At 31.1% G+C, this 26,847-nt stretch overlaps 4 protein-coding genes across 9 annotated transcripts; 1 reads left to right on the forward strand and 3 right to left on the reverse strand.

Moving 5' to 3' along the window:
• Positions 1-389: 389 nt before the first annotated feature.
• Positions 390-13,140, reverse strand: LOC106673849 (protein mahjong). Of its 4 annotated transcripts, none has more exons than XM_014406213.2 (29): positions 12,966-13,140; positions 12,548-12,654; positions 12,320-12,470; positions 10,569-10,709; positions 10,378-10,505; positions 10,157-10,305; positions 9,972-10,112; positions 9,664-9,884; positions 8,299-8,466; positions 8,103-8,236; positions 7,903-8,041; positions 5,375-5,584; positions 5,141-5,307; positions 4,859-5,081; positions 4,673-4,792; positions 4,447-4,600; positions 4,227-4,369; positions 3,911-4,120; positions 3,743-3,843; positions 3,466-3,675; positions 3,210-3,390; positions 3,061-3,132; positions 2,840-2,982; positions 2,661-2,745; positions 2,167-2,575; positions 1,946-2,103; positions 1,776-1,845; positions 879-1,079; positions 390-799 (listed from the first exon to the last, which is right to left on the reverse strand). In XM_014406213.2, exons 2-28 carry the CDS (start codon positions 12,646-12,648, stop codon positions 883-885), a joined length of 4,326 nt encoding a protein of 1,441 aa, XP_014261699.1. In that variant the 5' UTR covers positions 12,649-12,654; positions 12,966-13,140; the 3' UTR covers positions 390-799; positions 879-882. The 4 variants fall into 4 exon arrangements, with proteins under 4 accessions (XP_014261699.1, XP_014261708.1, XP_014261683.1 ...); XM_014406222.2 differs by having other exon boundaries at positions 9,664-9,896; positions 9,972-10,097; positions 12,966-13,139; XM_014406197.2 differs by having other exon boundaries at positions 9,664-9,896; positions 12,966-13,139.
• On the forward strand, positions 12,613-22,971 carry LOC106673869. Of its 3 annotated transcripts, none has more exons than XM_014406256.2 (8): positions 12,613-12,699; positions 19,241-20,523; positions 21,349-21,504; positions 21,566-21,644; positions 21,710-21,852; positions 21,918-22,027; positions 22,444-22,551; positions 22,611-22,971. In XM_014406256.2, the coding sequence occupies exons 2-8, from the start codon at positions 19,265-19,267 to the stop codon at positions 22,769-22,771; spliced, it is 2,016 nt and encodes a 671-aa protein (XP_014261742.1). In that variant the 5' UTR covers positions 12,613-12,699; positions 19,241-19,264; the 3' UTR covers positions 22,772-22,971. The 3 variants fall into 3 exon arrangements, with proteins under 3 accessions (XP_014261742.1, XP_014261721.1, XP_014261751.1); XM_014406235.2 differs by lacking the exon at positions 12,613-12,699 and adding an exon at positions 16,917-17,071; XM_014406265.2 differs by lacking the exon at positions 12,613-12,699 and adding an exon at positions 18,418-18,702.
• Positions 14,339-16,706, reverse strand: LOC106673895 (zinc finger protein 2-like). The gene is made up of 2 exons (XM_014406275.2): positions 16,562-16,706; positions 14,339-16,430 (listed from the first exon to the last, which is right to left on the reverse strand). The coding sequence occupies exons 1-2, from the start codon at positions 16,566-16,568 to the stop codon at positions 14,410-14,412; spliced, it is 2,028 nt and encodes a 675-aa protein (XP_014261761.1). The 5' UTR covers positions 16,569-16,706; the 3' UTR covers positions 14,339-14,409.
• Positions 22,968-26,746, reverse strand: LOC106673916 (iron-sulfur cluster assembly 1 homolog, mitochondrial). The gene is made up of 4 exons (XM_014406308.2): positions 26,397-26,746; positions 23,970-24,023; positions 23,207-23,312; positions 22,968-23,151 (listed from the first exon to the last, which is right to left on the reverse strand). The coding sequence occupies exons 1-4, from the start codon at positions 26,487-26,489 to the stop codon at positions 23,003-23,005; spliced, it is 402 nt and encodes a 133-aa protein (XP_014261794.1). The 5' UTR covers positions 26,490-26,746; the 3' UTR covers positions 22,968-23,002.
• Between the last annotated feature and the right edge of the window lie 101 nt (positions 26,747-26,847).

Consider the following 26,847-nt stretch of genomic DNA (forward strand, 5'->3'; position numbering starts at 1 on the left):
TTTTTTCTTGGTCTTGGGTATTAAATATACCCAATTTTTATTGCAAGTAATTATTCTTTAGATGAACCGAAGGCCATTTGGGGTTTTCAAAAGACGACAAATTTCTACTCGGCATCGTGCCTACTCAATGGTCAACTCTTAATGAGCGATTCACTTTCCACAAGTTATGCGGTACACGATTTACAGTGGATTAGAAAACCCTTGACCCCTTTTATATAATTGTTTGCCTAATAAAAGTCTGCTTTCTATATTTTATGTTATTAACTTTGTATTTAAAAAAAAGAAAAAAAAATTCATTACCTCTTTATTGTGTTTAGAGTATACATATGTAGATTTGTTCTATAATCAAAGCTAAGTGGATAAAAAAATATATTTGTACATTTTTCCACAAAACAATATTTAATATCAACTTGATACAACAAAGAAAATGTTTATTGAATCATACAAACATAACATAAAAATGAGTTATTGTTTAAAATCAAATTTTAATCTGTGGCACTTCATATAATTCCATATTAAGGCACTTCCCAATTTAAATAATAAAACAACTAATAAAAATAAGATGGAAATGTGCATGAATCTTTATAAGAGGTATTTTATATATTTATATAATAACTGACCGTATTTACATTATTTACAATATCATTTCTACAAATAATGAAAATATATAATCAATTGGTCTGAAGCGTTTCAAACCACAAATTTGAAATTCATTTCAACAACTACGTATAAAATATGTACATGAAGTAATCATATTAACAAAACAAGTTTGTTGTTGAAATCACATTAGGTAAGTTGCCTAAAACAAATCAATTAAATTTAGTTTAAAAATATGCAACAAAAATAACAGAAATTATGTCTTACAAATTATTCCTGACCTTATTAATCACTATCAGATGAATCAAAAAGGAAATTTCTAATCCTAAGTGCATTTGATTCATCTTCAGAATCATCATCATCATCGTCGTCGTCATCATCATCATCACCAGCATCTTCATTTGAATTATCTCCTTGGTCAGCATCATCAGAATGCATAGAATTTTCAGTCCCATCATCATATATTTCAATTGGAAGAGTATCTAAAATTTTAATAAATTTAAAATTGAAAGCCAACAAATATTTATTAAAGAGAAAATCTAAACAAATTAGATTGATACATAAGGAAAGTATCAACACCTAGCTATGCATAAAGGTGTTAAACACTGAATTACAACAGACATTTGTAGAGAAAAAGCAAATCAAGAGTTGAAGATGTCAATGAAAAATTACACTGCAAAAGGGTAGACATAATAAAAATCAATTATATTTTATTTGCTCAATATTCCACAACAAAATAAGAGAATATCAGAAATTGTACATAGAGCGTAACAAAAAAATCTTAAATAGCTCAAGCCAACAGGACTCACTTCTTGTGACCACACGATTCAAAAATTCAAAGAATATTTTTGAAAGTATATAAATCTTTTTTAATTATTCTAGCGGTTTGCAATAAACATAAAACCACAATATTTCATTAAATATTAATTTTTATTCAAATTTGGCTTTATTGTCTTCTAGATTCTAAAATAAAAAATACCATTATAGATCATCTTCGTCTGCTAAATAGGGAGATAAGAAAGAAATATTATTATCACTATCATCATCATCAACATCATCATCATCTATTTGCATAAAAGCAATATCATCATCTATTTGATCATTTAAGGAGAAAGTGACATTGCTTAAATCCTCATCTTCGACCTCATCATCCTGAATTGTTTCTAATATTACCATACCGTTATTATGGTCATCATCACTGCCAGATCCCTCACTAGCATCCATATCTTCTTCCTCTTCATCATCTTCCTAGAAACATATAAAAACAAAAAGTTAAAAATTAACATTAATCACATAAATTATTACATAAACGTTGTAACAAATTGAAAATTACAAGTTGTAACATTACCGGCTCATCTTCAGCTGTTCTCGATCTACCAACATCATAAACCTTAACAAGAGATTCCTGTACACTATCAAATACTCCTTGGTTTTCAACCAGTGCTATTTGAGTATCTCTTCCATTGCATGATAAGTCATAAATATTTTTTTTTACATCAACAGTAACTGCAATATAACATCACTGGTTACATAAGTTATAAATATATACAAATGCACTGATGAACCTACCTATACTTGAGTAATCGTAGGCATCTAATGTCCTGAAAGAATGTTCATATTGATTTTCATCCTCTGTTTCTTTTTCAATTGTTAATGAATATATAACATGTCCAGTTGGGGAAAATAGGACATCACATTGGTCAAGTGTAGGGACAGTCCTTAATAGGTGGAATGTTCGTAAGTCCCATACTTCAGTATTTGATACAACCTCTAACCCATTGGGATGAAAAACACCACTTAGCGTTTGGTTTAGCTTATCAAATTTATGAATTTCTTTTCCACTATTAACATCCCATAATACGCCATCAGACAAAACTAATTCATTAGTAGGACAAAATGTTGCTCTATTTTTTATATATTGATTCGATAAACTTGGCTTTAAAATTTGAATTAGCCTTGTGGTCTCTATATCATATATCTGCAACACAAATATGACATTCGATACAAAGTGACAAACCAAATTTTTTAATGTTTTTATATTAAATATAAATTAAAATCTATACCGTTGCAGTTTCAGCTTTAGTTCCTATGATCCTGTCCTCTGTGATTTTATTGAATTCCACATAATCCTCATCTACCATAGACAATCTGAAATTATTTGGGAAAAATATTAAAACCAATCCTCTTTCCACAACCATTATTAAAATTAACTCCCATATTACAAATACAAAATTTAACTCACACAGGATGAAAAATGTTATCTTTTATTTCCCAGCAAGATGAAAGTGGTGTTGTCCATGTAGATGATGTTAAAAGCAAAGAATTTTTCCTTGATGCTTGAACATGTGAAATATAAGACTCGTGACAATGGTGGGTGGCGACTTCCTGTGATTAAAAAGAAGACATGTATACACGTATTTTACATTAAAATTGTGTTTTTTCTTTGTAGATCAATTTCCTTACCACTCCATTGTGAAGATTGAATAATTTGACTTCACCATGATGAGCACCAATGACTACATACCTATCATCCCCCTGTAAACTCAATTTTTTTTAAGTTATACTTGATCGACACATCATTACAGCATATAATATAAAAGTAAAATACATACAAAAAAATCACAACAGGTGAAAAAGGCATTGTCATCACCATATCTAAATATTCGAACACCACAAAATTTTGAATGGATCAATCTTTGATCCAATCTCCTTGAATGTGCCCCTCTTGCATACCTCATTACAAAATTTTGTGGTATCTTATTTCTTGATTTTGGATCAGGGCATTTATGAGGTCTGTAATATAAAATGTAAGACTTGAAATCTATTATTATATTACATAAAAAAGAACACTATCGATGAATAACTTACTCAAATAATGTAAATTGGGGACAGGTAGCCATAGGATTTTTACAAGAAGCATGTTGATTCATAAGATATTCTGTAATGATAGAATCTAATGTCACGGTACTCTCTTTTGGTGGTTCTTTATCCGATCTGTCATAAGATATCCTTTTTTCAAGTGATCTTCCTAATGGGGTTGTTGGTGTGGATTTTGACATCACTTCTTTTTTCTGGCCACTGGACAAAAAAATGTTTGTAGAAACATAATAATATTTTGTTACCGATCATTTTATGTAATATTTACCCAGGGTTTATGTTAAGTTTTATAGGATGGTGAAGTATTGGTGGTGTTTTAAGGCTTACAATGCTATCCCCGCTTAAACTCTGTTTCAAACCTGTTCTACCCTATAACAAGTAACATTTAAACTTAATTTTCTTAGAACACGTTGAAACAATAAATACAAGGCCGTACCCTACTTGGTGTTGTGACCAATGGTCTTTGATAAGGGGAAAGAAAAATTGGTGGTGGAAGAGGAGGCGCCACTTTGATTGGAGGCAATCCTGCTTCTTTCTGCAGTGCTTCTGCTGTTTCATTAAGCCCATGAGAAAATAAATGTTGCTGAATTAGCTGAAGTAAATCTCTGTCATTAAATTGGATCCTTGTCTGAGCTATAACATTGGCCTATAGAAGTAAACGAGACATTTAAATACATTGATTTTTTTTGTTATATTTTGTTTATTCATGATAGCAAAATGGTTTTATTGATTTTATAATTTATCATTAATACCTTATGTATGTTAGTTAATGAAGGTTCAGATTCATTTTTTGGTTTACTTTTTCCTGTAACCCTTTCTAAAAGTTCCAAAGCATATTTTTGAAATATGGCATGTTCCTGTCTTCTGTCTTGCAAGATGGGATTTTTCATCAGGCCTAAATAACAATTTAGATATAAGAATAAAATAAGAGGATTACTTAGGTGTTTTTTTATTTCCATCTTCCTTGCTTACTTTGAAGTTGGCCAGTTGTAAACAAAGGGAGTTTACTAATAATCTGCCGTACAGTTTCACTTCGTGCTAATCCAGCTAATGCTTGACAAGCTAAAGCTCTAATTGAATCGGCATCAGTAATTGGCACTTTTAATTGTATTAAGCTCAGCAAAACCTATACATATATAATTATATTAAATTATTGAAGATTAGATATATTTTTTATTAATTTAAATATTTTGGCTACCATTATTCCGTTAGTTGTTCTCAAACATTCCCAAAGTTTTTCAATGACCTCCTCACTGCTTTTATGAACTTTCTTCTTGTTTGAACCACCAGCTGAGAATCGAGCTACTGTTCCACCAAACTGTAAAAGTTATTACCAGTTAAAATGAAATACTTTTTAATATGTTTCTAAAAATTACAAACTTACTCTGAAAACTGGAGCACAAACACATGTGATTAATACTTGAAGAGCTGCTCTCTGAACTTCAGGATCAGCCACAATTTCTCCTTCAGCCGCACTAAGTATAACATTGATACCAACAGTGTTGGTATCATCAGGCAGATCGACTTTATCACAGAGCTGCAGTTGTGCTCGAGGCATAACTCCACAAATGTTTAACACGTCTAATGCACTGCGTACAGTTTCTCCCCTATTAAGACGGGATAACAATTATGATTTGAAACAATGATGTACCTCATCATAACTTACCTTCCTGAGTAATTCCATTCATATGTAAATGCAATCGCTTGCAGAAGTAGAGTGATCCCACCGAGGTTAAAAAAGTTATCTACTGGGGGCCATAAGGCATGGAAAAACATATAGTCGAGAAGTGTATTGATTTGCTCCCTCACTTCCTCCGGACTGCTTTTAAAGGCCTAATAGATATTAATTATTTATTTGTTTGAAATGGATAACATTCATACAATATCTTAAATTACTCACTTTATAGCTAGGAAGGGTATTGCAAACTTTTGAATTTTCGACTGTATCTCTTATATGGGCCCGCCGTACTTGTTCACTCTTTATATAAAGATGTGCTTCAAAATATCTCTTTAAGGCCACACAAACATGTCTCACGACTTGACGAGCAGAACATTCTTCATCTTCAGTGCCAGGAGCAGAATCAACAGTCAATATGGGAAGAGTACTTATCTAAAAGAAAATGGAAAATTCGACTGATTTAAATAGCTTCATTTGCTGTTGTTAAAAGTGTATAGAAACTTCATCTTGCCTATTATATTTTTTCTACTAAGCCAACCAAGGTACTAGGTCATTTTTAACAATTTGTTAAATTAAATCGACGAATCTCTTACTGCTAACTTAATAATATCATATAAAATAATATTTAAATTATAGTATTTACACAGTGTCACTTAAACTTGCACTGTACACTTTCTGGGTCCGCATATACTCGCGGGTTTTGATGTCACTCAAATGCATTCAGCTTTGTACCATCTTCAGTGAAAAGTGTACCCTCATGAAAAGAACATGTACCTAGTAAGTGACAGCGCCAGTTCAACATGTGTTCACTGACTCACCAACCAACATTCATAAACAACAATGTTATTATAGCCATATTTGCAGTTGCAATTGCAGAACAGTTGAACAAATGTGATTTTAAAAGAATGTTCAATAATATAAATTTTTGATTAGGAACAAGTTAGATCCTTACAATAGTTTTAGGTTTGTTCCAGCACACATCCAAACATCAGTAAACTCGCAGGCGCATGCACAGTTGAGTTTGGGCATTCCCACACGCTACAAACACAAACTCAAAATATCAGATGTCCATCCCAACATTGTTTCAGGCCAACTTGTACCGGTTTTGGCCATCAAAAAATCTGGGGAATTTGTTGTGGATGGCAACCATAGACATGTCAATGTACTTTGACTCTTCTCAAGTTGGTAAAGTTTTTAATATAACTAGAGCCCAGATTTTGCAATAAAAATCATAAAATATGCCATATTATATGCACTAACAACCCCTCAAACATGCCATAAAATTTGCTCCAAAAATATTAAAATATGCAAGTTGAATGTCAGCAACATCACCAGACTAATAATTGAAGAATTTCTTTTTAATATAGACTTTTTTGTTTAATACATACTCATTTTGAAAGGAAATAGAACAGAAAACTTTAAGTCACCCAAAAAATCATATAATTGGTAAAAGGACTGACAATTTTTGATTTTCAGTTGTGTACCGCTATGTTTGAGGAAATAGATAAAATCGAACCCTTTATTAAAAAAAAAGTGAAATTTTGGGCAAAATCAGAATTACATCCCAATATCTGGATAACAAAAACCCAAACAAAATCCTACAGCACTGGCTGCCCACCATTTTGAACACCAACACAATTTAGATTTCAACAATCCAAACATATTAAACCCAGAACAAAACAAACATAAACGTAACATTTTAGAAGTGGTTTACATCAACAGAGATAAACACAGCATCAATTACATACTCAGCCACAGTTACACTAATATAAATCAAATTCAAAATCAATAACATACAAAACATAAAACACAACACATCAAACAATTCTACATAGTCTAAATCTCCATCTATTTATCTCTCCTTTCCCTAATATTCCCATCTATAATAATCTTGAAAGGCTAACCAACAACAAACCATATATAAAAAAAAAAAAAAAAAAAACAATATCTCACTAACACTCTCAACACGACACACAAGGTGACACTTCTACACAGAAAACACGTACTTTGATTAAACCTAAAAATTTTATTTTGGGTACATCATTGTATAAATTCCTAATCATATATTATATTTATTTGTATAATTTAAGCAATATTTGTAATTTCCAGGCCCTGAAGATGATCTCAATAAAGATCGAAACATTGGCACGATAAAGAAAATGTTCTTCTAAGCCTACATCACACGAGACCGCATAATCTCTAAATAATCATTACTTCACTGTCACTAAATATTACACATGCAAGATATTATTTTTAAACAACAATATTGTGGCTACAATTTTTTGAATATTTTTGTTCACAATTTCTGTTTACAATTCGATTGCTTACAACCTTACAAACCATACTGAAGGTATCATTTGACTATAGGTGTCTGAAATTGAAAAAAAGCATTTAAATAGAGTTAAGAAGCCATGAACAGTTGAAGTTCAGGCACAAACCTACTGCTAGTTGGTGTTAATTGTTAAGCCATAGCTGATTTGTTAAAACCTCTTTGGTTGTTGGCAAAAATTAAAAATTAATACGTGCTTTCTGCTTAAAAATCAAATTAATGACATTGAATTATTCCTGCTATTATTAAACTAATAACGTACAATATCATTGTCACTTGTTATACTAAATAATTTCAATGATTTTCATTCGAGAGGGACTTTTTTATTACAAGCAGAAAAGATTACATATACATGGTGCATACACAAATATATTTTCATAACCAATAACCAATGTTTCAATGAATCTATGTGTTTACTTACGACATTGTAAAGTTTTCTTAATCCATCTTGTGCATCAAATTCTTCTAAAATTACTCGGAACTGAAAAGAAAGGCCAAAAAACATAGTAGCATGACACCGCCCAGAATCATGTGAACATTCCAACAACCACAATGAATACCTTAAAACAATATAAATATTATACATTATCATAAAATATTCATATTTGAAAAATAACATACTTTACTAAGTCAGATAGAACATGCTTTGGAAGCAAGCAAACTCTTTCCATGGCATCTTCACAATATGCCAAATAATACAAACAAATTGAAACACCGGTTGCTGCAATGCTCGGTCTAGGAACTTTTAAAAGCCGCTGTAACAATCGAATGTACATTTAATTTTGTAGGCAGAAAATATCAAAAATAAAAAATATACCTGGAGTCCATTTATATTAATGAATTCTATAGAAAATTTTTTGTGGCACAATAAAGCAGCTAGATATCTGAGAGCTTCAAAAGAAAGACGGGAATTTTTAGTTTCTCTCAGGTTTATTAATTGCATAATCAATTCAGGAGCATTTTTTTCAAACACATGACTTAGAAACTGAAACATAACAGATTAATGGATCTTCACTTGGCATGCTAACTACTATGAACAAATAAGTAACAATAAAACTGTGTAAGACTAAAGTAAGTGTACTTGAGTATGGTAATGAATTGATACATATATAGGAAGAAACAACAAAACTGTCAATAAATTATTATTAGATAAAGGCTCTATCAGACAGAAAGCAGAGATCTGTTAAAGCTGAAAGTGACCCAACTGTCATTGTGGCAGTCTGCGATATGGGTCTATCACATAAAATACAATTGAAAGAACAGTTCTTTCTAATCACTTTCTTCTATAAAGTATTAAGATCGATTTCACAACAATATTTTTTCCTTCTCTATTTTTAATAAGCGAGAGTAAGCTCAGATGAAGCTTTTGCTATTAGCAAAATTTAAGGAAAAAATGTCTCCAAAGTAGACCATCTAGGAAGCAACTTACATGATCCCTACAAATTTAATCAAAATGTGTGAAATGGTTTTGGAGATACATCTGCATATGGGATTTTACATTGGTACAGGTTGTACTGTTGATCTGAATGGGATAAAATTCATAGGGGACCATCTAGAAACCACAACGTTTGAAAATTTCATAAAAATTGGTCGGAAAGATAGATATACAAACCAAATTTATTCAAAATGGCCTGAACCACAAAATGCGAGTGGAAATTTTTATTTTTTTACTTCCCGCATGAACACAAGGCTTCCCTACCATTGGTAGTTCGGAAGCAAAATAAAATAAGATGATGTGGGTGCATGAAGTTAATAAAAAAGAAAAATTAGGGGAATAATGCTTAATTATTTGAATATTTGTTTTATCACTCATTCTAACCACGAACAACTCAATCTGCTTGTGATTTTGCACAACCAGCTCGCTGGTCATTGTGACAAAATCAGGCTGGTAGCAATAGATAGCTAGGCCGCATCTGTTAGATATTATTTTCGTGTCAACATATTGCTTTCTGTCTGGCCTGGCCTTTAAAAGTAAAATTTCATACAAATTAGAAAAATATACTAGATTAAAAAAGAGCAATGTTTTTCAGTAAATTTGTGTTGGAACAAGTCTTTGAACTGTAAGCTTCCCTTAAATATAATTTTTAACATTAGTGAAGCTCAGAAAAGTAAGTTATTTGTTATATTTCTAATGCGTTTAATATGAACATATTCAATATTCGACATAATCTAATCCACTTACTTCTTGGTATTCACCCATAGGTGTGAGGTACTTTAAAATAAAGATTTTTTTTGTAGCAAGTGTCAGCGGATGCATTTGAATATTGCCTATAACAAATGTTTCCATTTCCGCCCATGAAGAGTTGCTACAATCAGACATATTAAAAGGTGATGGTTTTATTAAAGGAGGAGACATCATCGCATCAGTACTGGAACGACGGGCATCTTTGGGGGTGTGGAAATCTGAAAAAGTATCTATCATTCTTTTAGATTAATATGACTAGATGCTAATTTTCTTCGATTGCATATAATAATGAGATGTGCACTCACCATCAATATCCTTTTTTAGACAATCATTTATCTTTGAAGGTGATTTATGATCATAAGAGTAAACATCTTCATCCATTTTATTAGGAGATTTAACATGGTTTATATTTTTGTTGGTTCTGTTCCTGTCTATTTCAGTAAATTCTTTTGAATATTTAATAAAATTATTAAAATTATAATCATCATACCTCTTCGACCATTTGGTGTACTTTCATTTTCTGAATGACCTAAGTGAGCAAATGGCCTAGTGTTATTAAGTCCTTTTTCATCATGAGATTCCGATTGTAGGCCATGCAATCTTTCCAACATCAATGGGACCAAGTGCAGATTTTGTTCTCTGTAGACATTTTATTGATTTTCGATTTAATTTATAATTACAATGTAACTTGTATTTTAAGACAAACTGTACCGAAATACAACAGCTATGTCTTGAACATCCATTGCAGCAGCTAAAAGACCAGTTGCATAAGTTTGAAGTGGTTCTACAGATTTTTCTGCCCAAGAAAACAATCTCTGAACTAAAACATCGCTAGTAGGCTACAATGAAAAAGAAAAAGTATAAAATTTGGTGGTTATTATATTTATATCCCTCCGAATTACCATTTCAAAAACTGCTGCAGTTTCTAGACCAGGTGTGACATCAAGCATTAACCTGCAAGCAGCTATATTGAGTTTCCTTACATCTCTATTCGGCATTCCTGATCTAGTATAGTAGGTGTCTCGAAGGTAATCATTCACTAGCTGGAATGTACAAAATAATGGAAAACAAAAAATGACACAACATTACTAACCAAGGAGACATGCATAATAAAATTCAATTTAACAAATATGCATTAATGCATAAAATCAATGCTCATAAATATTTATTTAAACACCTTAAAACAATTGTACAGTAGACTCTTGTTATCCATGAGGGCCACATACCAACCAACATCACTGCAGATAATGAGAACCATAAATACCTCAAATTTCAGGCCTCAAAGCATTTTCTTCTACAGTTGACTCTCGATAATTCAAAACTCAAGGGGCCACAAAAATAATTTGGATCATCAAGAGTTTGAATTACCTATATGTTTAAATTATCAAGAAGAAAGAAAAAATCCAATTACTAAAATTACTAAGAGTTAATATGTATTTTCCAAAATTCTTACTTAATCCATATATATTAGGTAGTCAAAATTGACCGTATTAATTATTTTAATTAAACAGTACATGTAAAACAATCAAAAAGTGAAAACAGAACAACTGTAATAACATTATTATGCATTATACAAAATTTAAAAAAACAATAATAATAATCATGAAGTGGTTTTTGTTTGAGCTTGTGTCCTTTGCCTAAATGATTTTCCACTGGCCACTGCTGGGAAGTCTATTGACACATTGACAAATATAAACACTGACAGTAAACACAGAATGCTCTCTCTCTCTTCACATGTTAAGAAAAATTATAAGAAATAAGTTTTTAATTTTTTTTAGTTTTTTAATTTTAAAAGTAATATAATAATAATTATAATAAAAAAATATTAATGAGAGTATTAAAATACAAAATTTTTTATTTTTTTTGGAGTTACCAAAATTGCATGCTGAGGAGTTTAACTTATCCAGAAATTCGAATTAACGAGTTTCGAATTAATACGAGTCGACTGTATCTGCATGTCAATCAGACAGTTTCTGTAATACCTGTGTTGGCAAAGTTAAGTATGATGTACATATTTCAAGTTTTCTTCAATAAGAAAAATACAATGGCCAGTAACATTTATTCCATGCAGGATTCCCACTCTGCTCTAGAGCTCAACTAAGGGGAAACATTGGATGAGTAAACGCACGGATAACGAGATTCTACTGTATTTGTATTAAAATATTTTTTTTAATGATTATTATTAGAAATATAATGACTTTTTAATATGTAACAATTACACTTGTTAATTGAAGAAATAATAACATTTCTTTTTTTGTATTTGAAGAATTTTTCTTACAAACAAAAGGATTTTTATTTTTTTATAAAGAAAATATTTGTTTCCAAGGCCAATTAGCCATGAAGTAAACTATAAACATTGCAGTTTCAAACTTTTTTGTGGGCAAAGTTTATTTTCTTTAGTCAGCAATTGTAATATGTTTTAAATATTAAGAAACATATGGTCCATTCCTCAGCAAATTTATTATTATTTAAGTCACACAGAAAAACTTATGTTTATAATCGGTAATGATTTATGTAAATAGTTTATTTTTTGATAAAGTAACATGTATGTGCAATGTTATTCCATTAATAGATTTTGAAGAATAATCTTTCAGTGTTGGAGAAAAAATTGAGGTCGTGTTTTCAATACCACCGGACGGAGAAACGTACTCACCTTGGTCATAAACTGTTCTTTCCTAAATAAAACTTTAAGTGTATGCCCTAAACTACAATTTGGATAAGCTCTCGACGGATGACGCTCATCAAAAGGATCTGGATCCATTTTCATATAAACTTCAGTCTCCGACTCGATTAACTCGGACAACCTGGAAGTAGATTGAAGATTGTATGAAAATACGTTCGATTGTATTCCATCACGGCAAAGTTATGCAAAGCATCTTACTTGTTCAACATCGGGATCGGATCATAATGCGGGTTTTGGTGTTCTTCTTCCCAACTTCTAAGGATGGCGTAAACGTCTGACGGTTCACTGGATTCGCTCATTGTAACCTAAACAAGCAAATAGAATTTCTTTCACAGTTTACATCAAAGAAGGTACAAATAAACAGTAACTTGTCGGTTCAGTACAGTTAAGAATTAAAATAAATACAATCAAACTCAAATCAAGTCTTTTATTGGTCATAAAAGACGTAATACTTGTAAATTTGGGTATACAGTAGAGAAATTAACGCTTCAAAACGAAAGTGTCCTACACTAAAGCGTTTAACCAGGTGTTTACTCTTTCAAACTCTTTTATTACACATATGCATTCTTGCACTTGAATACATAAATAAAATAAGTATTATACAACGAAAACTCGCCTGAATAAATTGACAGACGCATAAAATCTTCAACAAACGTTACACGAGTAAAATTTCAAACGATATCATCACAAACAAAAACTATAAATCAAAAATAAACACAACAATAAATGCTTGCGGTCCCCAAAAAGTCTCCTTGCGGGTAGCACATGGGTTAAGGTTAGAACCTAGAAGTCTCGATAGTGTTTGCCAAATCCAATCATACCAACAACGTTGATTTTGCCCTCATTCCCCGTCACAATGACAACCAATATTTAGAACCAACTATATTTCAAAATAAAAAATATTAAATTAAACAAGGGATTAACTGAATTTTCAAAACTAAAATTAAACAAATATAATCGTGCCAATTCTTAATTACAATTTCCAACTTAATATAATTCATTGGATATGTGAAAACCATCATAGGATTTAATTTACCACAAAATTTAAAGTTTAATTAATTAATTTTGAATCTTAAGTAAGTTTTGTTGTTTAATTTATCTGTTAGAAATCTATTGTTGGATGCCCCACCAGAAAATCAATCTAGTTTCTAGGAAGCGGCTATATTAAGAAGTCCCATATTTCAAGTAAATTTTAACAGAGGATTAATATAGAATTGTATATTTAAAATTGTCATTGAGCAAATTTTACTCTCAGCAATAAATCTCATCTTCACCAAGAGAACTTATTTTATAAACAGACATTTAATTAAAACTGTGTACACCAATTTTTGTTTTTTTAATGGATCAACTCTCCCCATTATTATACAATCTGTAGTGTCTACTGTCTAATACAAAAAACATAAGGCATTAAATTATATAATTTATATATAAAATTACATAAAACAACAATATTCAAAAACAACATGCACCTTTCAGAAAAATAGAGCAACCAGGGGCATGGCCAACGTGTTTCTGTGCAAGTCCAGGAAGGAAAAGCATAAATCCATGTTCCAATGCAGATTGAAATATTCTCATTTGATATGCCAAATAAAATGAAAACTGTTTGAAGAAATTGAACACGATGAAAACTCTCCATGAAAGTACAATAAAAATAATAATATGGTATTTTCATTAAAGTAATGCCTAGTAAAGAAATTAAAACATTATTTTGAAATATGTTTCATTAGCTGGAAAACAATAGGCAGTTCGTAGAAATAAATTTGAATAAGTAAAATCAATTCATTAGCTGAAAATGATGGTTCTACTCACAAAATCTTTTTTGCAAGTATCACAAAATAAATATATATTAACATCAAATATTATATTCAATGTTTAATTAGTTATAATTATTTTTTATTATGAAAAAATCAGCTATGTTGAAGTTGGTAAGGTAGAAAAAAGTAAAGTATGACATAATTACATGTAATTTACAAATAATATTATGCACAAACAACTATAAAAACAAATTACATTCAAATATATACACTTAACCTTATAATTAATTAACCTGTATAAATCGTTCATTTATTTCGAGTAAAATCATATTCCTCTGGCCTTAAAATAATTTTATATTGACATTGTTTTGGAGTATTCAATAAAGAATTGTCTTTGTGTATACATGCAAGATGCCTGGCTAAACTTCTTTTTTGATCGAAGCCTTTATTGCACATTTCACATGTGTGTGGGTACTTATGTGTGTGGTTTATCATGTGCCTTTTTAAATATACCAATTTTAAAAACTTTGCTTGACAGCAATCACATTTATAAGGGTAATCTCCTGTATGATCCCTTCTGACGTGGTTCGATCTTTCTGATCTGTACTTGAACTTTTTATCGCAGATTTTACAAGGAAAAGGAAACGGGTCTCTGTGCCATTGTTTGTGCAAATGGAAAGTGCTATAATGTACAAACTTTCTACCGCACATATCACACATGTACTTTTCTTCTTTGGTATGAACGCCTTTGTGCTCATCCATTATTACAGCGGACATGAAACCCCTGCCACAGAACTCACAAAAAAATTTGTAATTCCCTGTATGGCTCACTTTATGTACTCTCAAACCACTTGGAGTTTTAAAATTTCTTCCACAAACATCACAGTCGAGTTTTTTCGAGTCTAACCTAATGTGCCTTTGCACATGTTGACGAAGTTTGACTTCATCTTCAATATATTTTCCACATATTTTGCATTTCCTAGATCCATGAAAATACTTTACATGGTTATCTAATTGTATCTGTTTTTTAAAGATTTTACTGCAAATCCTACAACCAAAATTCTGTTTAGTCTGATGTGATTTAACTTGATGACTTCTAAGGGCTTTAGATGTGTCAAAACGAATATCACATATACTACAAATGTAATATTCTTTGGTCGCTTTAGAAAGCGTAAGATTTTCACATTGTAAATTATGATGATTATGCATACATTGAACTTTACACAATGTACATGTGTTTTTTTGTGAACATTGCATATTTATTTGTTTATGTTTAAAGAAAGAATTTATATTTTCAAATTGAATTTTACACAGGGAGCAAAAAACATTTTCTCGGCTGAAACATTTATACTGTTTATCTTTAAGGGATTCTTTATTATTAGTACAATGTTTCAAATCAATTTCTTTATTTGTTAAATTACACTGAACAGAATCTGATAAATCAGGGGGGACTATTTTTTTATCAATTTGTGCCAATTGGTTATTTTCATTTTGCTCTGTTTTTATTCCTGAACAAAATTCATTGACACTGTCAAATTGTGAATTTTTCGTAGTTATTTTTGTTTGGAGAACACCCTCTACAGCTTGATTTTTTTGTCCTTCTTTTCCTAAAAAACAATCACTAATACTTTCATTCTTTTGAAAATCTTGAGAATGAATGCTATTAGTCACTTTTGATTTTGTATCTACGGTATTTTCATTCTTGTACACAAGTGAACTTTCTTTGGATGCTTCAACAATTTCAATCGATAGTGAAACATCAGTTCTTTCATGAAAGGTGTTTTGATTTTGTTCAGGTTTTATATTATTATGGGTTGAGGCAAAGAGATTTCTACTATCAAGAGTGCAGTTTTCTAATGATTTTTTCTCGTCAAATGAACCATCATAATTACTCAGTCTGTTATCTTTTGATCTGGGGTCATCTTTGAGAATTTTAGCAGTTGAAATGTCAAATTTGTGACTCGGTGCATCAATAGAAGGGTTCTGTTCAAAATGATTGTATCTCAGATTGTAGTTGCAACGAGTATCGCTCACATCATGAATGCTATATTTTTTTGCTAACAAATTAAAAACTTTCTTCCTAGCAATAATCACATTATTTTCAAATTCGTCAAGCTCGTTAATTAGATTTAAACAGTGCTTGCATATTTTATCTTCATTGGAAACAATTATAAAGAAATCATTTCCTACGACTTGTCCGATCTTCACAGGTATGTCGACACCCAGGTGTGAAGTGGCAGTTGCAGTCATCAAAGCTGAGAAACCTAACAATTTATTTCCACAAACAAAACAATATTCTGCCATGTCAGTTCTTCTGTATCTTCTTTCTGTAACAAAAATATGAGTCATTTGATTTTGCATCGAAACGAATGTTAAATTAAAATCAAGTTAAACGGATAAAACTTGGAATAACAAAATATTTGTCTGAAGTTAAACACACATTACATTAAACGTCTACCTGTCATTAAAGTGCTTTCATATCCAAAACAGTTTTTTTATTAGATAAACAATATTTGATAAATTTCGAAATTAAATGATTCAATCATTTATCCTCAATATTATTTACAAAACTGATTGTCTTATATTATAAACAAAACAATAGGTTTCAGCCTTCAGGGTTCACTTTCAGTCCTAGTTATCAAATGTATACAAAATATATGAACATATAAATCAAAGCTTGTATGTTTACATAGATAAATATAAAATTATACAGAAAATTTAGCAAACAGACATCGAGAAAAAGCCTTAGATTTTGTGTAATAAAAAAATGTTAAATATAATATGTTATAGTGAAAAGGAAGCAGTGGTGTGTTTTGGAGGGACTTTCTTATTAGTTACGACTGATAAACGTACATTTGCAAACGTTTGTTGTTATCATTGTTTAAAAAAGTTGTTTAATCGTTAAAATTGAGTTTTTAATATTATGTCTACAGTTGGAAATGACTGTGAAAATACTGCTGATGACGGCGTAAGGCCTTAATTAATTTTTTCTTTCTAAAAAATTATTATTCAAAACAGCTTAATTTTAAACTAGTTTAGTATATATAAGTAAAATACTTTAGTTAAAAGGTTTTATTATTAATGTCCAGACAAATTAGAACTCTTATTTGTGCAGTATGAATCAGATTAAAAATTAGATAATGCAATATGTGCGAGGGAGGTAACCTAATAAGCCTTCCGGCTCTAACTTTTAATCATAACGTTTCATAAAAATAAAACCCATTTGCCACCCCTAAAATAAAAAAATAACATTATTAAAATGTCGTCCATTCTCCATGATATTTTTAGTTATCAGTTTCAATTTAAATCTACTTAATTACTGATTATTTAGAGATTGTGAGCTGCGGTCTGGTGTGATGTAGGTTTAGAAAAACATTTTCTTTATCATGCCAATGTTCCGATCTTTATTGAGATGATCTTCAGGGTTCAAAGTGTTTGTTTTCTGTGTAGATGTGTCATTATTGTGTCGTGTTGAGTGTCCAAAGCACTTGAGGGCACTCTCAACACGACACACAATAATGACACATCTACACAGAAAACAAACACTTTGAGCCCTGAAGATCATCTCTATAAACGTTGGTACAATAAAGAAAATGTTTTTCTAAACCTACATTTCATCATTAACTAACGGTCACTAAACACCACACGTTACTTCATTACCATTAAACTTCATTTAAAGTCATGATTTTCCTCAACTTAATAATAATTTTTACATTGTGTTCTCATTCTATGATGCCCATTTAAATCTATTCACACTCTCAGTCTAATGAATTTAAGATAGGGGGTTTAGACATAAGATAAGGTTGCCATAATAGTTCAGGTACTGACCGGGACATATTTAACTACAACTCAAAAATAGGTTTTTGGAAACAGGAAGAACTCGGTAGCTGTATGGATAAGACATTCTATAATTCATTTATTTATAACTCCAAGAAAATAATTGAGTATATAACAATAATAACAAAAGCATGGCTTAAGGATTCCTGGTGAGTAAACATTTCGTTTTGACCATAAATGAATGCAAGGAATCATGGAATATGTCTATTTCATTGGATTAGTGGTTCAGCAATCTCGTTATCCTAGGTAGAGGGGAGTTTAGTCCGTATTCTGTTCTGCAACATGAAACAAAGAACAATATATGGTTTCTTATTGGTCGCTGAGGCACAGAGATATAATAAATTTTGGATTTCATTTTCCAACCCCAAATGAGATCAGCAGAAAAGTAAATCTAGACCAAGCTAGTTAATTCTTTAGACAGATCGGCAAGACCAAATTATCGGCCATTATCTTGGTTGATTTCCTTTAAACTTTTTCAGTCGCTAATCTCACCAACATGGAAAGGGGACTACACGACCTTCGCATATTCCAGATGGCTAAGCACCAGGGATTGAAATAGCATTTTTACTGCCAAAACATTTTTAAAATCAATGGAAAACCTAGTAATGAAACCAAGATTGCATAGAGCCTTATCTCAAATTTGCTTGATATGATCACTGAAATCACCCTTTCTGTTAAAAATGACACCATGGTCAGAGATAGTGTCAACCTCTTCCATTCTCTGAACATCAAGAAAGTAAGCAAAACAATCAAAGTCAGGAGGTAAGATAGTAAATTTAAAAATGTAATTCTAGATTAGTAATTTAAAAAATTTAATTCTAGATTAGTAAATTTAAAAAGAATCCCCTTATAGCTTTTATGGTAAATGAATGAGTTTATTTCTTCTTCAAGACAGGAGTTTTAATGACAATTTATTTCATATTTATTGTTTTATTTCAAATAAGCATTGATAAGGCATTTTGAATTAAAAATGATTTAGAGTGAAAGGGTATGAGAAAATTAGCCGTGAATGTATGTGTAATCAATCAAACAAACGATCCTCACAGGATATGTTGACTTTTATTTACATATTTATTTTTCCTCCAATAATAGATATTGGTAGGGAACGGTAATTTGTAGATTAAAGAAAATTAGGATTAAATATGTGGACATAACTTCTCTTTAATAAAAAAATAACTAATTTGCCTTAAAAATAAATGATAATTATTTTCCTGTTCCTTATTAAGTTATTATCTTTCAGGCATAACATTGTTTCAATCTGCCAATGATATTAATGTCTGTTAATTGTTTGCTGTTTCAGGTTGAAGAGAATGGAATTCATGAAATGTACACAAAAGATCTTGGACAAGGTTACTTTCCCACTGCAAAAATTAATAAAATCACCGTAGACCAGAGTGATGGTGACTCAATACAATCTAATTCCAGAAATCAGCCAAAACCGTATAATGAATGGAAAAGTACAAATCATCATCTTTTCTCTCAAAGTAATCCAAATGAATCAGACGGTGGAGCAATGGTCAGTAGTTTAGGACAGAATCTGCAGCAAATGAACTCTTACATTCCACAAGGTTTCCGTGAGAAGAAACAAGTCAATCCACCGATCACGAAAAATTATCATAGTCCTCAAATGTATTACAGCACAGAGCAAAGAAAGCCAAGGCATGAAAGTCCTGTGTGTGCTGGTGCAAATAAATACCACCTAGATGACTGGAGTTTGCCTCGTAATCAGAGATTGATGGAACAAGACATGGTGCCTAGTTCTAGCCCTGAAAATCCTGAAATGATTGGTCATTATAGAAAAGCACGTTTAGAAGTTCAGAAAAACAGACACTTAAGTCCGTACAATAACTATGACAATAATCCTCTGTACAATTATAACAATGAGGTGCAGTATGATCCAGAATTCAATCCGAAATGCATGTTCAGGGAAAATGGCAATTTTTTTTCTAAACCGAATCGCCCTGAATACAATCAAACTCACCAATTCATCCAACATGATTATACTCCGAATAGGTACAATTCACCTTATGGTAATTTTAATTCTTCAAATCCACCCGGTTATTTAAACAAATCGTGTCCTTGTGATTCAAGTCACTCAAAACTCAAACAGAAAGAGATGAGGAAAGCAGAAAAACTCAAAAACAAACAAATATCTGATTTGTATCGGATTGTATGGCTGCAGAATGAACAGCTGGCCATGCTGCAAAATCAAGTCAGAAAACTAGTAGAAATGGCTGTAAAAAATGACAAAACTGATACAGAACAAAATTTAATGCAGAAAAGAGAACAAGAAGCACATATGAATAAAAAGTATATAAAAGGTACGAAAGAAACAAGAACTTTCAATTTATCTGTTATAGAAGAAAATCAAAATATTACTGAAAAAGTTTCTGTCGGTATCATGACAAGTTTCATAGAGAATGGTGTAGGAAGAATAATGGAAAATGATAAAAATAAAATGTCAAAAACAATTACACCAAAATCTGAGTCATCATCGCTTTCATCGTCTTGTGATAGCCTGTCTGAAGAAACAGAAGAAGAAAAAGTTCTTCCTATACTTAAACCACCAAAGAAAATAAAAAGGTGATTTTTTATATAAATTTTTCCCCAATAATAAATTTTAATGCTGTTTAAAATATTTTTCAATACTTTTGGGGTAGTGAAATAAAATTATTGTGTAATATTTTAGGTCAGATACCATTGATGTAAGTGTAATATAATTTTTAATTTAATTTTGACTATTAAAGAGAAAAGGTTGGTCGCAGGTTCTAATAAAGAGTATTCACAGTACTAAAACTCTTTTCTTCTTAAAAGTCATTATTAATTTAAAAGCTATAAAACTTAATGCCTTGTTTCCAAGGCGTGTGGCTTGATGGCATATTCACAGACTTGTGATATGTCATAGTTTGTCGTATATGACCACAAGCCTTTCCCAAGTTGCAGAAAAGCTTGTGGCTTGGTTAATCTCGAGTGGCCACTGGTCACCCGTTTTTAATGAAATCAGTTTTGATTTAAAGATCAATCTTGTATTCTGTTATGATTAATAGATTTTGAAAAATGAATTCAGTTCAGAATAAACTGGTAGGATGCAAGAAACCACAACAGATTGTGAGAACGGGTGCTCAAGCCATACTGAGGCTTGTCATACATCAAGCCTCAACCCTTTGTTATAGGGAGTATTTACCAACAATGCACGGTAAAAGCCGAGCCACATTGAGCAATGAGTTTTTACGTTTCCACAATATGAGATATGGAAAATTCTTACCAGGCTTACCACACACTGTGGAAATAAGGCTTAACTTTATCCCATTAGGGCAATAATAACAAGTAGTAATATAATTTTATTTTACTTAATTAGTGTTGTGAATATAATTGTCTAATTTTTTAATACAAATGATATACATGAAGCCAGCAGAATAAGAAAGGAAATAAGAGAGATGAATCATTCACACTCAATGGAGTTGAGATCCCAACTGTCGTTGACAATGTTCCATCTCCCCAGACGTCTTTTCACTTAGACATGCAAGACTATCGATCGACTTCTACCAGTGATAGTGCAGAGAGGTATATTATTGTGTATGTAATTCTGTTATCCTTATATTTATTCTGATATGTCCAATTACAGTAGTTCTGAGGAAAGTGGAAGCGATGAGGAACTAAAAGGCACACAACAAGTTGGCTGGACATTTTATGATAATGTAGTGGTAAGGTTAAAGTTTCTTTCCAAATAAGTACAACCTTTACAATCTTAAATATGTCTTATCTTTAGGGCAAAGTAAATAATATGCTAAAAAAGGCTGATGATCTTGAAGAAGAAGAAGATAGCGAAAATGAAATAAGAAACACAACAATGGAACAGTTAAAGAGACTTGGGATCAGTTTTGTCGAATCTGAAAATACAAATCCAAAAAAGTAATTAATATTTCAATAACTGGAACAAATTATCATTACAATAAATTGGTTATTTTATTATCTAGGGTTACCTTTGGCCAAGGGGGATTCAAAGAGCCTTTGCTCCAGCATAAACTGCGTGCTGACTGTGATACAAGCATGAGAATGAATGCATTAGCAACTAAATATCTAACAGGTTTGCACATTTCAATTTGTTTGCTTCACCTGCTGGGCAAAACTGGAGAAAAAAAAACTAAGATTGCGTTTTTAAAGTTTAGACCTTTGTTATTAACAGAAGTATTAAAATGTCTTGAGGTGGCTAAAAAGGCAGTGTTCAAACGGAAGTGATTTTGACTTAATCTGTTAAAGATATACATTGACTGTCAGACTTAGAGACATAGTTTTGCCCTGAGGGTGCATTTTTGATGCCTTTTGAATAGTTTTATTTGACAAGTTATAAATCCTTTTGAAGACAAAATTTTGATTAAGTCTCCTGTAAAATTTATACTGCAATTAGAGAATAATTAAATTAAAAATTGAAAAATAAACTTTATGAAGCAAATTATATTTTATTAAGTGGGAAATTAGTCGGTAACATATACCTTCTTGCAGGAAAACTGGAGAGAGTAAAAGATGCAGCTTTGACTGGTCAAACCAATACAAATTTATCGTTCGCTACAATGCGTTATCTAGAAAGATATCATTTGGTTCCTCAAGAAAGTAAGTTAATGATGGTAACATTTTTTATTTTTCATTCATTCAATTGACTTTTATTGCAGAAACTCCTAAAGATGAATGCAATGGGAATAAGAAAACTAAAACAAAAAAGAATAAATTGGACAAAAAAAAAGTGAAAAACTTGCATAATGCAAAATCAGGAAAGATTCTAGATATAACTGCTATCAAACAACAGCCAAAACTACTCCCAAAGAAACTTTAGCATTAATTATCTACGACAATAAGCGAATGTTATTAATTAACACTTATGGATGAAATGTATTGACAGAAATGGGTATAAATAACGTGCAGGTTCATTTTTATCATAAACTATATTAAACATTAAAACCATTTATGTACAAAAACATTTACAATATTTATAACTGACTAAAAATCAATAAAACCATTGTCTGACTAGATGTCTTTCATGAACTTTGTTATTTGGGTTCAAACATCACACAGAGAAGCTTTCTCCACAGCCACAAACTCCTTTTATGTTAGGATTGTTGAATACAAACTCTGATGTAAGCTTGTCCTCAACAAAATCCATTTCGGTTCCGAGTAATGTCAGCTGAGCTTTCCTATCAATTATCACGCACACTCCTATAAGCAGAGAATGTTAAATTTAAAATGAAAAGAAAAAAATAATCGATCATACCATCCTGCTGTACAACTTCATCCATTTTTCCTTTTTCTGCACAATATTCCAAAGTGTAACTGAGGCCATTGCAGCCTCGTTGTTTAACTCCCACTTTCAAGCCAATCTATAATTTAAAGTTAAAAAAAAAAAAAAACAGAAGTTTATAAGAAAATGTTTATTGCAATACAATAAAGCACTATGTTCGTGTTAAATTTAAAAAAATGTAGGGAAAAGTTTACTTTTTAAAATTCTAAACAAGTAAGGTCATAAATTTAAAAGCATAGATGGATTAGCAATTGAATAGCATAGAGATAAAAGTGAATTGAAAAAGGAACAGTAAGACCCTAAAAATCCCTTCACTTAAACATACCTGAATTAATCCCCAAAGGCCATGCCCTTCTAGTTTATAAATCCTATTGCTTTCTATTGTTTAGTTAACTGTTTTTATCCCTGCCCTTACCCTAAGAAAAATTTTTGTAAACAAATATCTACAAAAATTGTAAATGCTATGGTACAAAATAGAGGTTGAAAAGATTAAGCGGTCACATAAAAAAGAATTACTGACAAGAAAACAGAATAAGTGGAGAACATAAAATGGCAGAATTGGTGATAACAAAAAGTAAACTATTCCAAGAAATTTAAATAAATTATGTTAAGAATAGAGTTCAATCTAATGTAAACTTTGCACCTTTATCCAATTTTGGTAAATGTAATAAGGTGATATGGATGACTTTAATTTTATACATGATAAAGTATTGAATGTCTACAGATGGAAACGTACAGCTTCTGGCTTTGTAGAGAGGAGCTCCTTCACTCTTTTAACAGCAGAAGGTGTCTGAAACAAAAAATAAATAAATAAAAAATAAACGATAACAGTATTATTTTTATAAATAGGAAAGTTTTAGATGTTTGGTAAAATGAAAACACTCGTCATTTTACTATTTATTCAGAAATCATTGACTAACATTCTAATCACCACACACTTTAATATATATATATGCATGAAAACCTTTATGTGTCATCTTATTGTTTTTTTTAACAGAAATTCGACAACCTGAGGCAATAAAGTGAGGTCAACAATTAAGAAAAGAGGAGAAAAATAAGAGTCAGTGACAAAGATGTGCAAAAGAAAATTAATGAAATGCAGAGTTTTACATTTTACACATAGAGAAATGAAGAACAAAAACAGAGGACAAAATATAAACTGCTAATAAATACAAACTAAAATATATGTAATTTTCCATACGTAGATATACAAGGAAGAATTGTATATTTAAAGGAATTATAATCACCGATTGAAGCTTTGCATTCAAAACTATTGTCATATATTTAAAAAAAAAATTGAAACCATTTTGTGTAATATCAATATCTCAAAATGGAAACACAAATTTAGTTATTACTGCCAAGCCTTCGACCTATTTTATGGCCATCATCAAGGCAAAACAATCTGTCTACTAACTGACATAATTAAATTTTTCATGGACAGTCCTTGGCATGGTGGAACTGAGTCGGTTTGTAAAGAAATTTGCAATTGTCTGTGAAAAACTTATATATTGTAGACGTATTTAAAATTGTTTTGCCACGATGTTGACCTTAAAATAGGTCGAAAGCCTGGCAGTAACAAATGAATTTGCTTTTTCATCAAGATCATACCATGATTCAGAGCATTTATGAGTAGAAAAAATGGTTGATACATCTAACACTCAAAATCAAAATTTTAATAAGTAAATATCAAAACTCAAGGTATACAGCCTGCTCTCTGGTAATTTTCATATTTAAACTACTAATTTAAATTTAACCAATTCTAAATATTGGATGTAGAATTTAAATAAAAATAATATTTTTGAAAAAAGAATATTTGTGGATAAAAATACACAGGAGGTTTAATCCTGAGTCTCATAAATACAAGTTATAGTTCTTTATTTTTATTTTTTCAGTCTCATTGTTAATATAACAATATTTCAATAATTAAATATTTTTCGTTCATGTTTTTTTCTTTTTTTTAATGGATTGTTTAAATCTTATTTATGGGCTTTTTGAAGGTAGTTAAAGAAATTTTCACATCTATGACATTTCAGTATCCTGTGCAATTGGATTAAAATATTTTCCAGAAATGAAGTATTTGAAAATAGCACAGGATGCCTTGTTCCAAAAATGAACCCAATGTAGTATATTTGAACATTGTCCAACCACCTTTAGAAAAAATATCTCTTAAGCAAAAATGTGACTTTCAATTACTAGGGAAATTTTTTTTAGAATATTCGTTTTTTACTGTAACAGTTCAATGTGTTCAACGCAAGGAAATGTGCACAATCTTTGCCCAGACAATTTAAGTATTGAAAACATCAGTACTTTTATCAGTTAAATCTACTGAAAACAATTAGTTGGATCAAATCTTGAATCCAACATATTATTAAACAACCAGTCAACAAAAAGACAAATTTCTACTGAAAACTTAATACACTCTTTTTGTATTATTTGTTGGAGTCGTGAGGAGTGGTCATGAATGAAGTATTTCAGAAAAACACCTTTCTTCAATTTTTGCAGACGTTCCACCTTTATTCGGGTCATCTTCAGGGTCTGGGTGAATTTCAATGTTTCTTGGAAAAAACACAATACATATGAAAATAATATTAATTTTTAAACAAGTATTTAATACTCGCATAAAATGTGGTGCTATTCTTGTGTTCCAAAAAATAGTATGAAATACTTGGTTCAAAATTGATATTATTTCCATTTGTATTGTATTTTTTCAATCAATATTTTTTTGTAATTCACCCAGGCTCTGAAGAAGACCCGAATAAAGGGTCGGATGAAGCAAAAAAAAAATTAAAAACCTCACGACTTCAAAAAATTATTGAACAACTGGTCGCTAAAAAAACACGCCCTTTCTAGTGTTGTTCGTATAAAAATGGACTGGAAATTCCCAGATAAAAGAAAAACTTATTCGAGCGTAGGAAAAAAACCTTTTCGAATGTGTCTGTGAATGTTAATTAAAAGTCGGAGGGAGAGCACTGTTACAGTCCTTGGAAATGTAGAAACAGTGGTTCTTCAAAGAAATCTGAAATCTTCTATGAAAAATTTAATTTGAGAGAAATTTAAAATCATTTTGCCCTGATGATGAGTTTAAAAGTCGAAAGCTAGGCTGTAACAATTGAATTTGCTTTTTTTCCCAAGATAGATCGGAATGTTTTGCCAGATTACTTACAAGGACTAAAGCTGCTCTTGTAGGTATCGGTTTTCTGGCAAGCACAGCTCTCACAGAAGCGGCCGCGGCAGCCTTCGCAGCACCAGAAGCCATCGTCTTTGGGGAAGTTGCGTAATCGGTTAAAATTTGCAGATCTGGCCGTCGATCGACATCCGCGAGACTCCTTAATCCGACGTAACTGATCGAAGGAAACTATCAATTTAGAACTAGAAAATTCGATTTGAGCTGGGGGGGGTCCGAAACGCGTTGGAAAGAAATCCTCTGGTGAGTGGTGAATGAAGAAAAATAAAAGAAAGATATATAATAATATTAAATGTAAAAAAACGCTGGTATTTGAATCAGCTGTGTGGTGCGGAGCGCTTCGGATTGGTTGTCGAAAATGGCCGAAGTGAGCCTTGTGACGTCAGGTTCGTCCCCCCCCGAACAGGTCCGCTTCGCCGAAGTTATTATG

The sequence above is a fragment of the Cimex lectularius genome, unplaced genomic scaffold (assembly GCF_000648675.2).
Source record: "Cimex lectularius strain Harlan isolate CLEC.00 unplaced genomic scaffold, Clec_2.1 scaffold279, whole genome shotgun sequence".
NCBI lineage: Eukaryota > Metazoa > Arthropoda > Insecta > Hemiptera > Cimicidae > Cimex > Cimex lectularius.

Excerpts from the sequence above, each read along its gene's own strand:
- LOC106673849 (XM_014406197.2), bottom strand. The coding sequence starts at position 12,648 with ATGAGCGAATCCAGTGAACCGTCAGACGTTTACGCCATCCTTAGAAGT. Across the intron at positions 10,113-10,156 it reads TACACCAAATGGTCGAAGAG|AATTTACTGAAATAGACAGG; the intron begins GTATGATGATTA and ends AATATTCAAAAG. Across the intron at positions 8,042-8,102 it reads GTTCTATCTGACTTAGTAAA|GTATTCATTGTGGTTGTTGG; the intron begins GTATGTTATTTT and ends TATTGTTTTAAG.
- LOC106673869 (XM_014406235.2), top strand. The coding sequence starts at position 17,027 with ATGTCTACAGTTGGAAATGACTGTGAAAATACTGCTGATGACGGC. Across the intron at positions 20,524-21,348 it reads CCACCAAAGAAAATAAAAAG|CCAGCAGAATAAGAAAGGAA; the intron begins GTGATTTTTTAT and ends ATATACATGAAG. Across the intron at positions 21,853-21,917 it reads GAAAATACAAATCCAAAAAA|GGTTACCTTTGGCCAAGGGG; the intron begins GTAATTAATATT and ends TTTATTATCTAG.
- LOC106673916 (XM_014406308.2), bottom strand. The coding sequence starts at position 26,489 with ATGGCTTCTGGTGCTGCGAAGGCTGCCGCGGCCGCTTCTGTGAGAGCT. Across the intron at positions 24,024-26,396 it reads CAAGAGCAGCTTTAGTCCTT|ACACCTTCTGCTGTTAAAAG; the intron begins GTAAGTAATCTG and ends TTTTTGTTTCAG. Across the intron at positions 23,313-23,969 it reads TCTCTACAAAGCCAGAAGCT|ATTGGCTTGAAAGTGGGAGT; the intron begins GTACGTTTCCAT and ends TTTAAATTATAG.